Raw genomic sequence first — 12,744 nt, 5'->3', positions numbered from 1 at the left:
CATGGGTTAGTACAGTGAGAGCCATGGGTTAGTACAGTGCAGAGCCATGGGTTAGCCCAGCACAGACCATAGGTTGACCTAGAACAGATCGGTGAGTTAGCACAGCTAGCCCTGCGGGTACAAGGGCCAGTATTGAAGCACCTGGGAGAGGGACGTGCTCATTTTTTTATAACCCTGGGCAATGGACCCGGCTAGATTTGTGATCTCTAGGGTGATCAATGGGAGCTAGATACAAGAAAATTTGGGAGACAGACTGTGGGGACTGAACATCAACTTAGGAGATAGCTAGGTAGGTGCCAGGAATGGACTGGGGCTAATCTGTGGGAGCTGAAGATCAGACCAGGGTACCTGGTACCTACAAGGGCCCCAGGAAGTTGAACAGAGTCTGGCCCCTGGAAGATGTGGGCTGACTGCCTGGGCACTTTGGAGGGAGGCCAGGACTTTGTGCACAGACACTGGTTCTCATCCTGCTATGGCGGCTCCAGATCAGCAGGTGCTGGCAGACATCCAAAGTCTGGTGAACGAGAACAGCTACACCCCACAAGATCCCCAGGAGCTCTGCGGACGCCTGTTCACCACTTGCTACATGGCCAGTGAGAACTCCTCCCAGGAGACCCACAGGAGGGCCACAGAGCTAGCTCAGCAGATTGGAAGGTAGGACTCCATCCTGTGCTGAGCTCAGGCTGGCACCGTGGCGGACGTCAGAGCTGGTGACAAGCCTGTCGCTGTAGTGTCCTTGTGTGTATCTGGCAGCTGAGTGAAATGCTGTGGGTTTGAGCCCAGACTGTACAGTTCACATGCATGTACACGCATAAATATCCGTCACCCAGTCTTGCCCCTAGGTGCAGTTTCAGGGTATATATTCCCGTCAGCGGGATACCATAGAGCTGGTCCAGCAGGCTTTGGATGTAGCTCGCAGGCTTTGTGGGGAGGATGAAGACTTTTCCAGGAGGCATGACTCTGCCTCATCTAGAATATTCTTTTATTCAGGCTCTTTGGGAAATCAAGAAACTGCCTGTCACATTCCTGTGTACAGCCAGAAGCTTCCCTACCAGCAGGTTCCATACCTGGGCTTACGCTCATTGGAGTTACAAGCCCAAACAGTTACCTCTGCAGGACGTTCCTGGTTGTCAGCTTTGTCACAGTGATGAGAGGAGGAAATGGGCCAAACCTCCATTGACGGATGGATAGTTAAATACAATGTCATGTGCCCACACTGGAGTATCGTTCTGATGTGAGAAGGTGTGGAGCGCCTCCAAAGCATAAGTGATGCTTAGAACTGTCAAGCTGAGTGAAATCACCAGGTCTCAAAGGCCACGACATACACCACTCCATTTCTGTGAGTTGCCCAGCCTAGCCTACCCACAGTGGATTTATCAGTCCAGACAGTGGACTGGCAGTTGTCAAGCTGGGGCGGGTGGGAGTAGGGAGTGTTGGCTGCTGGGCAGGATTTCTTTCTGGCCTGGTGAGTTCTGGCACTAGATGGCAAGTAGTAATGGTTTTGTAGTGTCGTTACTGTGCTGGCCATGGTTGAGTCACATGCTCTAGGATGACAGTAGAGGGCCAGCAAGAGGGCTCAGCAGGGAAAGGTGCTTGCCACCGAGTCTGATGACCAGAATTCAGTCCCTTCGACCCACATCCTGGAAGGAGAGACTCCCAAAAGTTGTTCTCTGACATCCACACATGCCATGGAGTGTGTGTCCCCCAATACACATGCTAAAAATTTTTATTATTTCTAATTATGTATGTAGTGTGGGCAGGTGCATATGAGTGGCAGAAGAGGCCATCAAATCCCCTGGAACTGAGGTTGCAGGTGGTTGTGAGCCAACATGCGGATGCTGGGAATCAAGTCTAGATCTAGTCAGTTAATCGCTGAGCCTTCTTTCCAGTCTTTTTTTTCTTTTTCAGATAGGTCTCATTCTGTGGCTCATAGAAATCCACCTGCCTCTGTCTCCCAAGTGCTGGGATTAAAGGTGTGCACCACTATACCCAGGCCCAAGCAATATTTTTCAAAGGTAATTGCGATGGTGGCGCACGCCTTTAATCCCAGCACTAGGGAGGCAGAGACAGGCGGATCTCTGTGAGTTCGAAACCAACCTGGTCTACAGAGCTAGTTCCAGGACAGGCTCCAAAGCCACAGAGAAACCCTGTCTCGAAAAAAAAAAAAAAGAGAGCTTGTCTGCTTGTCTTTGCACACCTGTGCTGACCTCTCTCACCCCTGCCCTTCCAGCTACCACATCAATCTGAACATTGACACCGCCGTGAAGGCTGTCCTGGGCATCTTCAGCCTGGTGACCGGGAAGTTCCCTCGGTTTTCAGCACACGGAGGGAGCAGCAGGGAAAACCTGGCCTTGCAGAATGTGCAGGTAGGTATTTGAGCCTGGCCCTCATCCTCACAAGGATGCGGAGGGGAAATCAGTAAAAGACAGGGATTCTGGGGATGGGAGGGGCAGTGCTGTGTTAACTGCCTGTATGCCTCACTAGAGACGCTGGCCACACAGCCATGCTTTGGGCTGCAGGTCTGTGAGTGTCAATGCATGGGAAAGTGTGTGTGGAGGGTGTGCCCATCTGAGCCTTGGTGAGTCTGTATGCTGGAGCATGACCACACACGGGTGTATGTGGGCACCCATGCATTTCATCCAGGCCTGGCCCGCTGGCCCGCTGGCCCTGCCCCACCCCTGGGCTACCTTGGTTAGCCTATATGCCACGTGTCAACAGGGAAAGGAAAGGCCCCAGGGCTTGTCTCTTGTCAGCATGCCATCTCTGTTTGCCCCTTGTGTTCATGGCCACCTCTCAAATGGTAACTAGTCTGAGGGGCACTGCTGAGCCTCTTCCTGGCTCCCCCTACTCAGTGTCTGCCTCCTGTGTTACTCTTGGCACTGTGAACCTGCTATGGATTAGTGCAAGGGGGCGTGGGAGTCTTTTCCCCAGCACAGGGCAGCTCCATTCAACCTGTTTGTGTTCTGACTTGAATGTTCCTGTGCTAGGATTGCATCGTAGTGCAGCTGCTTCCTGGGTCAGGCACAGGGTAACTGCCTTCTTCCCTCATCCAGGCTCGGATAAGGATGGTCCTCGCCTACCTGTTTGCTCAGCTGAGCCTCTGGTCCCGGGGCGTTCAAGGGGGCCTTCTTGTGCTTGGATCTGCCAATGTGGATGAGAGGTGCGTGTGGTGGGAACTTGCCTTGATGACACCCTAAGTCTCTGATGGGAGTTTGATGTTTACAAGACATTATCTCTCTGCAATATTAGGATATCCAGAGACTGCAGACCAAGAAACCTCTATCTGCTCCCACCCCAGCCTAGTCTCATGCAGCTCAGGCTGCTTCTGCTCCTGACCTGCCTCCAGCTCCTGTCACCTCCTCCTCCTACTCCTCCTCTTTTCCTGTCCCATGCATGATAGGTCCTTTCATTCCAGTTTTCCACTCTTTTTCAATGGGAATTGAAGACAAATCCCTTTTTCCCTTGCTTAAAAACCATCCAGAGGTCCTCTTGTTTCCAGGTGAAAGCCACTCGACCACAGAGCCAGCTATGGAGACTGGTAGATCCCTTCCCAGGCTTGGTGAGCCACCACACCTCCTGTCTCACATGCTTCTTATTAGCTGGGGAGTTTTTAAAGTGTCATGTGTTCATCCATTGGTCTTTTCACCAGTCTGTCTGTCCATCTACCCATCCGCCTGCCACTCTACCCATCCATTCACCCACCCTTACATACATCCACCCACCTATCCATCCACCCACCCATACGTATGTACATATACCCACTCCCACCCTTCCATGCATCCACCCATGCATATATACATTCATTCCCATCCACCCACCCATACATACATGCATACACCACCATCCCACCTTGCATTCGCTTATACATACATATGTACATCAACCACCACCTATCATACACACACACACACACACACATATATATCCACCCACCTATTCATCCACTCAGCCACCCACATATACATACACCCCCTCCCATCTGTACTTTCATTTGGATTGATTTTGAGACAGCTTCTTACTATGAAGCACAAGGCAGCTTCAAACTTATTATGTAATCTAGGCTGCCCTAAAACTGGGAAGAATCCTCCTGTCTCTGCCTTCTGAGACTGGGATTATAGGATTGTATCACCATATCTAGCAGGTTTTTTATTTGTATTTGTGTATGTGTGCATATGCTCTGGTATGTATGCAGGGTCAGAGGACAGCTTCCAGGGTCAGTCCTCACCTTCTACCTTGTTTGAAGCAGGCTGTCATTGCTCCTGCTGTGTATTCCAGGTTAGCTGTCCTGTAAGGTTCTGGGAATTCTGTCTATCTCTGCATAGGAGTGCTGGTATCACACATGGTATTGCTGTGTCCAGCTTGATGTGGGTGCTGAGGGATCCGAACTCAGGTCCTCATCTCTAACGAATCCTTTTCTGTCCTGCCAGCCAACTCTTAACTAATGACATGGAGACTTTTTATGAAAGCTCGGCCTTAGCTTAGGCTGGTCCCACTAGCTCTTACAACTCAAATTAACCTGCTTCTGTTCATCTACATTTTACCATGTGGCATTTTACCTTCATTTCATTCTGCATGTCTGACTCCATGTCTCATTGTCATCTCCCGGGCGCCTCGACTGTCTCCTCCTACTTCCTCTCTCTGCCCCGAAGTCCTGCCTATGCCTCTTGTCTCGCTGTTGGCCACTCAGCTCTTTATTAACAATCACAGCAGTGTATCTTCACACAGTATACAATTATCCCACAACACTCGTCCTTGTGTAGAAAATGCTTTACCTACAGAGCCATCCCCTAGTGCCCAAGACTGGAACCACCGGTGGGGTAGGGTTGAGAGGATGAGACAGGAGCACAATGGGGTCACCTTCCCTCTTCAGCAGCACACAGCTGCTGGTGCCCATGCAGTCGGGAAATGCTGGGTAAAGCAGCTGGTGTTTTTGCCAAGAGATGGTGCCAAGAGAAGCGGTGAGTTAAGAGCTTGAGGAGAGATGATGAGGCACAGCCGTAAGGATGACAGATGGGTGCCTGTGGCGTCTTGGGCCCAGGGAGTTGTGTGAGAGTGTGTCTGAGGACTTGCTAAGAGGACTTGGGACTTGGTATCAGGTTGTCCTGGGGCTGTGGCCTGTATTGCAGACAGACTGGCAGTGAGGTTGGGTAGGGACAGAGCAGCCTGGCAGTTTCCCAAGCCTGCTCCCAGTGATGTTACAAGGGATACATTCGGTTCCACACCCTGCTAGCAGCTGGTATAAAGGGCCACTTCCTGAGCAGCTGGTCATTCAGTATTTTGGGTACAGATAAACCCAGGCTGGCAGGCACCTTCTGTTGACACCTGCCAGAAACGTCACCTCCCTGGAAGGATGCAGGGCTTCAGCACCGCAGCTTAGGCCCAGGGACCTCCAGCAGAAAGGGACAGGGAAGCCTACAAGCCCAGGTTCCCTACACGAGTCAAACTACTTGGTGGCTGCCTTCTGAAGGAGGGCTATTGTCCCAGGCCTGTGGGTGACACACAGTGAGTGAGGGTGGAGCGGGGTGGAGCGGGGTGGGGCAGGGTGGAGTGTTCTTGCTAACAGTAGATCAGGGTGAGGCCAGAACAATGGACAGGAGCACACTGTAGGCTACCATAGCTGCTGGTTGATGTCAGCTAGCAGGAGGTAGAGGGAGGAAGGCCAGAGTCCTGCCAGGGTCTGTGATGCCATGGAGGGTGGTGGCCTTTCCCATGGAAACAGCAAGGAGAGCAGGATGTGTTGTGGGCGCCTCTCCAGGACCCGTGTCTCTGCTGGTGGCAATCTGAGTCCCACCAGTTTCATCATCCCTCTCCGCTACCCACTCAGAAGACACTTACTGACGCTAGAACATTCGTCACTATTTGCCAATTTAGCTTGGAGCCACTGGCTCAGCAAGAACTCATGTGTGACCAGGATGGGAATACAGTGGCCTGTGGCAGAGCTGTGGCGGGTGGGCGGGGTTGGAAGGTGTGTGCACCCTGAGTTGCTCTCACGGTCACTGCAGGGCAGCTGCTCCAAGCTCTCCCCCAGGCCTCTGCAGGTTCTCTCCACACCCACCACCAGCCCAACCCTCCCTGTATCCTCACAGCCATCAGCATCTTGATGGCGCCCTTTGGCTTTGACTCTAATTCTTATTTCCTTTGAGGAGACTTGGGGCTGTTTCTCAAACCCACCCTGTAATCCTGGCCAATCTCTGTGTAGAGTCCTCAGTCCATCTTCAGGGCCCTTGTTGCCATGTGAGGTCGCAGAGCTAAAGCTGTATATCGGAGCTTTGTAGCGGACTGAGTGTACACTTGTGCAAGCTCCTGCCTCCCCTTCTGAGGCCTCTGTCTCTCAGCTCCACCTATCTGACCCTGGCCTTCTAGACAAGCTGTTCCCAGAAGGCTGATGGTGGTACCCAAGCATTCTGAGCCAAAATAGATATCCATACAGTGTACCCAATGTCACCCTGCTGGCCTCCTCCAGGGCCAGGGTTATACTAGGCCTCTGAATTCTGGGCCCCTGGAAGAAGGTAAGCCTTGGCCAGCACTGGTAGACCCCAGATCCCTTAATACCCCAGAAACCAGAGAGACACCGTCCTTTCTCCCTGGCAGTCTCCTTGGCTACCTGACCAAGTATGACTGCTCCAGCGCGGACATCAACCCGATAGGCGGCATCAGCAAGACAGACCTGAGAGCCTTCGTCCAGTTCTGTGCTGAGCGCTTCCAGCTTCCGGCTCTGCAGACGTGAGTGCTCCTGTGGCTCCTGGGCCCCCAAGGCCACCCTTACCCTGCTTAGCCACCCTATGCCCCACCTTTCAGCTAGAAGCATGAGGTCACGACCCCACCCACTCCTGTTCCTGTACCCACAGTTCTAAGTGTCTTGAGTGACAGCTCCTTCCAGACTGCCTTTCTCTTGCCACCATCTCAAGGCAGAGAGACTGGTGCTGGAACTTGACGAGCCTGATCTCTGGGGTGTCCGTTGAGGATACCTACAGCCTGTCAGGCTGCTGCTGCATCTCTACTGGTTCCAGGAAAACTATGCCCCTGTTACCCTCACAGGGTCAGTCATGTCCGCAGGAGACCTTGGACATGTGTGGAGATTCCTTGGGTTGTCACAGAGTTTCTTCCTGGCAGCTTATAGGCACCAGCTGGGGACCCTCCCAACTGTCCTGCAGCAGGTCAGACTACCCTACCCTACCAGCCCTGTCAAGTGTCCTGACCCCAACTACCAACAGTCCTGCCGTGGAGGCCGCCAGCCTGCACTCTTCACCTCCTTAGTTTCCTTGATCTACCGTCCTGTGGGTCATGAAGCCCCAGGACCATGAGCCCAGGCATGGCCCTGCTAGGCATGGTCGGCCCAAATGCAGTTTGTCTAGGGACATATGCTGCCAGAGCTCGCGAGCCCATTAGCATCCCTGGTGACTGACTCGGTGTGTCTTACTGCAGCATCCTGTCAGCACCGGCCACTGCAGAGCTGGAGCCCTTAGCCAACGGGCAGGTGTCTCAGACAGATGAGGTAATGATGGGGGCGTCGTCATGGTGGATGTGTCTCCCCTTCTCACTGGGTCCCTTCATAGCATCCTGTCTGCCACGGGACCCCGGCTCACTCAGGCCGACAGAATCCCTAACCTCAGATACTCTGACTTAGCTTTCTCGCTGTGGTTAGGGCTGACGAGGGGATGACAGGGTGGGTCAGAGGCACATGAGGACAAGCTAGGAAACAGCAGGTTCTCTACCTCAGAGCAGCCTTGGAGTAGAGTCAGTCGCCTCCCATGCCTCGCAGGGTTTTGGCCATTTTTTCAAACCTGCATCTCCTGGCACCCAGTGAGTTCTAAGAACCCTGGCTGGGCACCCACTTGCCTCGCCTCTCTAAACATTTGGTCCCCAACTGTAAGAGGCTGTGGGCTCCCTCCCAGCACCACCCCCACTGTGCTCTGAACACACTTCTGTCCCCACAGGAAGACATGGGGATGACATACTCAGAACTCTCCGTCTTCGGCAGACTTCGGAAGGTCGCCAAGGCCGGGCCCTACACTATGTTCTGCAAACTGCTCAACATGTGGAAAGACAGCTGTACGCCAAGACAGGTAAAGCCATGTATGACGTCAGGCTGCGCCACCTCTGGGTGACCCATTGCATACACAGTCACGTTTTACTCTGTCATCTTCACCAGCTTGAGATTCCTGGCTGCCCTAAGTTAACTCGAGTATGGGCCAGCTGTGTGGGTGCATTGGAGAGGCTTCAGAATACATTAGGTCTCTGCCAGCCATAGACCCACCTGGAGGCCTTCAGGAGCCCAGCACTGGGCTGTCAGAACCAGGACTCTACAGTTCTGCAGCTCAGCTAGTGTCAGCCCAGCTGATATGTCTCCACGCTGCTGTCCGCAAAAGCAAGGGGCGGGGCTGGCACCTGCTGGCTGTTTATGTCCCCCAAAAGCAGGACTTTAGCTTCGAGTCTTTCCTGCCTTTCTAACTCGAAGCCCATGTGTCCCTTGCCCTCCAGGTGGCTGAGAAGGTGAAGCGATTTTTCTCGAAGTACTCCATGAACAGGCACAAGATGACAACCCTCACGCCAGCATATCATGCTGAAAGCTACAGTCCTGACGACAACAGGTTTGACCTGAGACCCTTTCTGTACAACACGGCTTGGCCCTGGCAGTTCCGCCACATTGATGACCAGGTGAGTCCTACCAGAGGGCTGTGTGTGTCCTGCCTGGGAGACATTCGAGAGGCTTCTCCTAAGGAAAAAAAAACCTTTTTTTATATGAAAAATGGCATGCTGTGGTGTGCTACTGTCCTTACTTCCACATGGGATTATTTTATTATAGATGTTGATTAAAACAATATATATGTATTTATTTGGTTTGGTTTGGTTTTTCAAGACAAGACCAGGAGGACCTTGAACTCACAGAGATCTGCCTGTATCTGCCTCCTGAGTGCTGGGATTAATGGTGTGCCCAAACACAGGCTTTATATATATATATACATATATATATATATATTATTTTTTTTTGAGACATTCTGTCTGTGTAGAACTCTCTATAGAACTCGCTATGTAAACTAACTGGCTTCAAACTCAGAGTCCCTACACCCCTGCCTCTGGAGTGCTGAGGCTGAAGGCACCACACCTTGGATTAAAGCAAACTTAGCCCCCACCCCTGTCCTTTTCTGAAGACCACAGTGGAGACACCCACGGATGGCAAGTTAGACACAGCTTCTTCCCAGCTCTGCTCTGCTGAGGACAGGGACAGCTGCTCAGCACAGGGACAACAGTTAAAAATGGCAGAGTGGCCAGGTCCCTGCTGAGCTGTGGAACCCAAGGGACCAGAGGAACTGTCAGGAACCGTTGCTGTGGCAAGGACCCCCGAGTAGCTGATGTGCACTTTGAGGGTGCAAGGTGTACTTGCCACCTCCACGCTGCTAGGTGCCCAGCAGGGTCTTCTTGGCTGAGCTGGAGTTAGTGCTTCTGACATCCAGGAGAGAAGGCAGGAATGCTGCCAGATGGTCCCCTGCCCCTAAGAGGGTCATCTGGCCCCTTTGGTCAACAGTGCCCAGGTCAAAGAAAGTTGGTGTGGGGATGGAAAACCCTCTGGGCTTCCCCTTGCAAGGAAGTGACTATCAAGCTGACTTTAGGAACCACCCCACCCCCAGTAACTCAGAAGACTCAGTGGAGGTCAGTAGGAGGTAGAGTAGCCCCTGGGAAGTAGGCAGTGACCACTAGGAAGCTGAGATATTGGTCGGGATGCTGTTGTCCTGTGTCCCCTCTGGCCAGGCTGAGCCTGCACCCTGTGTAGCTGTTACCCACATGCTTTGTCCCTGAATCCCGCTCTCGCTGAGTCACAGGAATGGAACAGTGTGGCCATCAAGGGCAGAAGGTGGGAGCTGCATCAGCTCTGATGTTTAGTTTATTGTTGTTCTTGGTAACTATGTGGGGGGGATCTATGTGCGTGGCTATGTACATGTGAGTAAAGTGCCTATTGACGGTAGAGACATTGAATCCCATTGTGATCTGCTTGACACCGGTCCTGGGAACTGAACTCAGGTCCCCGAGAAGAGCAACAGTGCTCTCCGCTGCTGTTACCTCTCCTCACCGAGTTCTGGCTTCTTCAGTGGTAGTAAGGGCTTGGTCACTTAACTCCCAACTGGCAGCAGTCCTGACAGATCAGCCAGGGATTTTGATGCTGTGTGTCCTTGTGGTGGGCAGATATAGAAGCATCTGAAATCTCACCATCCGTGGTGGCCACCAGGCACTCCCAGGCCAAGCCTTTCCCCGGTACCCTCTGCACTCAGTCCCCGGGTAGTTTCAGCAGTAGGTTGTTTGAAGGGTGATGGATTCAGTTCTGATGGGCTTCTCTCTCCAGGTTCTGCAGCTCGAGAGGAAAGAACAGCAGGGCCCAAAAGACTGCATCTAGGAGCGGTTGGAAGAGCCATCACCTTTATGGAAGCACCTCCTCCCTAGAGATCCCTACTGTGATTTCAAATCCCCAGTGGTCAGGACCGGAGACCCTGCCACTGCCCTGCTGGAGCCAGGGTTTGTTTACTTTTCAGGAAGAGAGCAAAATTCATTCTAATGCCATAGAAATAAACAAAAATGCTCTTTTTAAAATGTGATTTATTATTTTATGTGTATGATCTCTTGCCTACATGTATGTCCATGTGCCACATGCATGCCTGATATCCATGGAGGCCAGAGAAGAGTATCGGTCCATTGGGACTAGAGTTACAGATGGTTGTGAGCCACCATGGAGGTGCTGGCTGGGATTTAGACCTGGGTCCTCTCTGAGGGCAGCCAGCGTGGCTCACAGACATGCATGCAAGAAAATAAAAGTCATACACATAAAAACAAAATGAATAAAATTCTAAAGACAAGAAAACTTATTTTTGTGTACAAATGTGTGTCTATGTGTGTGTGCATGGGTGCCCACAGCGGCCAAAAGAGGGAAAGAGGGTATCATAGAGTCTGGAGCTGCAGTTACAGGCAGTTGTGAGCCACCTGGTACAGTAACAAGCACTCACCACTGAGCATCAAGTGTGCGCTGACATGCTCGGTCATAGTGCACTACGGATATGGCCGTTGTGGGTTAAAGGATATGCCTCCGTGTGGGAGTGGACCTGTGTAGGCAGAACTGTAACATGGCTTCTGACCAAGGCAGGCGTCTAGAACAGGAAACACATGAGAAGGCCTCCCGGACCTCCCTACTCACATCTGTCCCCGCCCCCCACCCCCACACCCCCCCCTCCCGCGCGTCCCTTCCTGGGTTCTGGTGGGATCCTGGATGCTTCTCCAAGTTTGCTTATATGGAGTCTGGAAGCCAGCCATCCTTTCCTTGTCCTGTGGGGTCCTGCATGGCCCGGGAGCAGGACCGATATGGGATGGCATCTGGCCCCTTTCTCTGCCTAGATAACCCTTCAGGGCTTCCCTCTCCCCTGCATCTATACCTCTGCCAAGGGCAGCCACATCTCCCTGAATCATGGACTTGCCTCCTTCCTGCCAGGCTTTGCTCTGGCTGGCTGTCCAAGTGTAGAGTACGGGGCCACTCCCTATGTCAGAAACAAAGATGAACAGATTTGCCTTTCTACAATGTCAGAATTCATTGAGAACAGCTCACAAGATACAGCTTTTTCAGTGGTAACAGAATTCACTGAAAACAGTTCACAAGGTACAGCATTTTCAGTAACAATGTGCCGGATAATCCCACTTTCCTGATAGCATAGCCGAAGCAAACACAGTTTCTTTCATTCCAATCTTAAGTACTAATGCTATCAGAATACACAGAACACATCACACAGCAAACATGTGTGCGTGTGTAAGTCGGTGAGTAACCACAAAGGGCTGACTAGGAGTTACAAAGAGGCCTGAGAAGTCAAAACTGGAAAGACAGTAGGAGGTGCAGGAGTCTCCATGGATAACAAAACAGAAGCTGGGGACACCGTGGCAGCCACTGAGGTGAAAGGGCAGGTGAAAGGCAAGAGAACCAGCAGGTGGACGGGTCCAGGCTAGAGTAAGGGACGGACAGACAGCAGTTCAAATAGGCTGTGGGGGACAGGGCAAGCTGACTCGGCCCCTGGGAGAGTCAGGGGTTCTCTGCCTGCCCTTGATGGACACGCGCCGGCTGATCAGGTGACAGGTCGGTAAGGGCTGTCACCATTAGAGCAGCTGGAGTTTTGAAGACTGATGGAGACAATTTTAATGAGCTTCTCTCCAGGCTCCACAGTTGGAGAGGAAAGCCCCGCAGAGCCAGGAGGGCAGGGAAGGGGCTGGCTCCAGAGCTGTCACCTACTGTGGAAGCACTCCACCCCAGAGGGCCTTGGTGTGACTGTTTTTAAATTTAAGATTGGGGTTTGTTTTGGTTTTGTGTGTGTGTGCACACTCGTGCATGTGCGTGCACGTGTGTGCAGGTGGCTACAGAGACCAGAAGAGGGTAAAGAGCTCCCGGAGCCAGGGTTGCATGCAGTTGTGAGCAGCCTGATTTGGTGTCGGGAATTGAACTCAGGTCCTCTGGAAGAGCCGGAAACAACTGCTGATTCATCTCTCCACCTCCCTCTTTTTAATCACCAGTGGCCAATGTCCTGAGTCCAACAGGACTTCCCATGGGGTAGGCTGTGCGCTGATCACTCAGATGGAAGGATCCTGGAGAGTCACAGTCTCTCCTTGCAGACAGGCTGAAGTTGGGACAGGTTTACTTCAGAGGGGATGGATCACTGGGATCCTCAGCCGTGGAGACATGGAACAGAAGAGGCTGGGAAGGAACTGAGTGAGCCTTTT

At 52.4% G+C, this 12,744-nt stretch overlaps 1 protein-coding gene across 5 annotated transcripts in view; it reads left to right on the top strand.

Annotated features, from left to right (window-relative positions):
• The window catches only part of Nadsyn1 (NAD synthetase 1), a 29,808-nt gene extending 18,953 nt beyond the window's left edge, over positions 1–10,855 (top strand). For 4 of the 5 annotated variants that reach the window (XM_075972885.1, XM_075972888.1, XM_075972889.1 and 1 more), the window contains 8 exons: positions 486–654; positions 2,231–2,366; positions 3,054–3,160; positions 6,592–6,723; positions 7,426–7,495; positions 7,938–8,066; positions 8,482–8,658; positions 10,340–10,855. In XM_075972885.1, the coding sequence (XP_075829000.1) occupies positions 486–654; positions 2,231–2,366; positions 3,054–3,160; positions 6,592–6,723; positions 7,426–7,495; positions 7,938–8,066; positions 8,482–8,658; positions 10,340–10,390 (971 nt within the window). In that variant the 3' untranslated portion in view covers positions 10,391–10,855. The remainder of the gene's footprint in view (positions 1–485; positions 655–2,230; positions 2,367–3,053; positions 3,161–6,591; positions 6,724–7,425; positions 7,496–7,937; positions 8,067–8,481; positions 8,659–10,339) is intronic. The other variant, XM_075972887.1, reaches the window with a different exon arrangement.
• The last annotated feature ends 1,889 nt before the right edge of the window (positions 10,856–12,744 follow it).

The sequence above is a fragment of the Microtus pennsylvanicus genome, chromosome 5 (assembly GCF_037038515.1).
Source record: "Microtus pennsylvanicus isolate mMicPen1 chromosome 5, mMicPen1.hap1, whole genome shotgun sequence".
NCBI lineage: Eukaryota > Metazoa > Chordata > Mammalia > Rodentia > Cricetidae > Microtus > Microtus pennsylvanicus.
The sequence above is the reverse complement of the archived record's forward strand: the minus strand, read 5'-3'. Positions and strand labels throughout refer to the sequence as shown.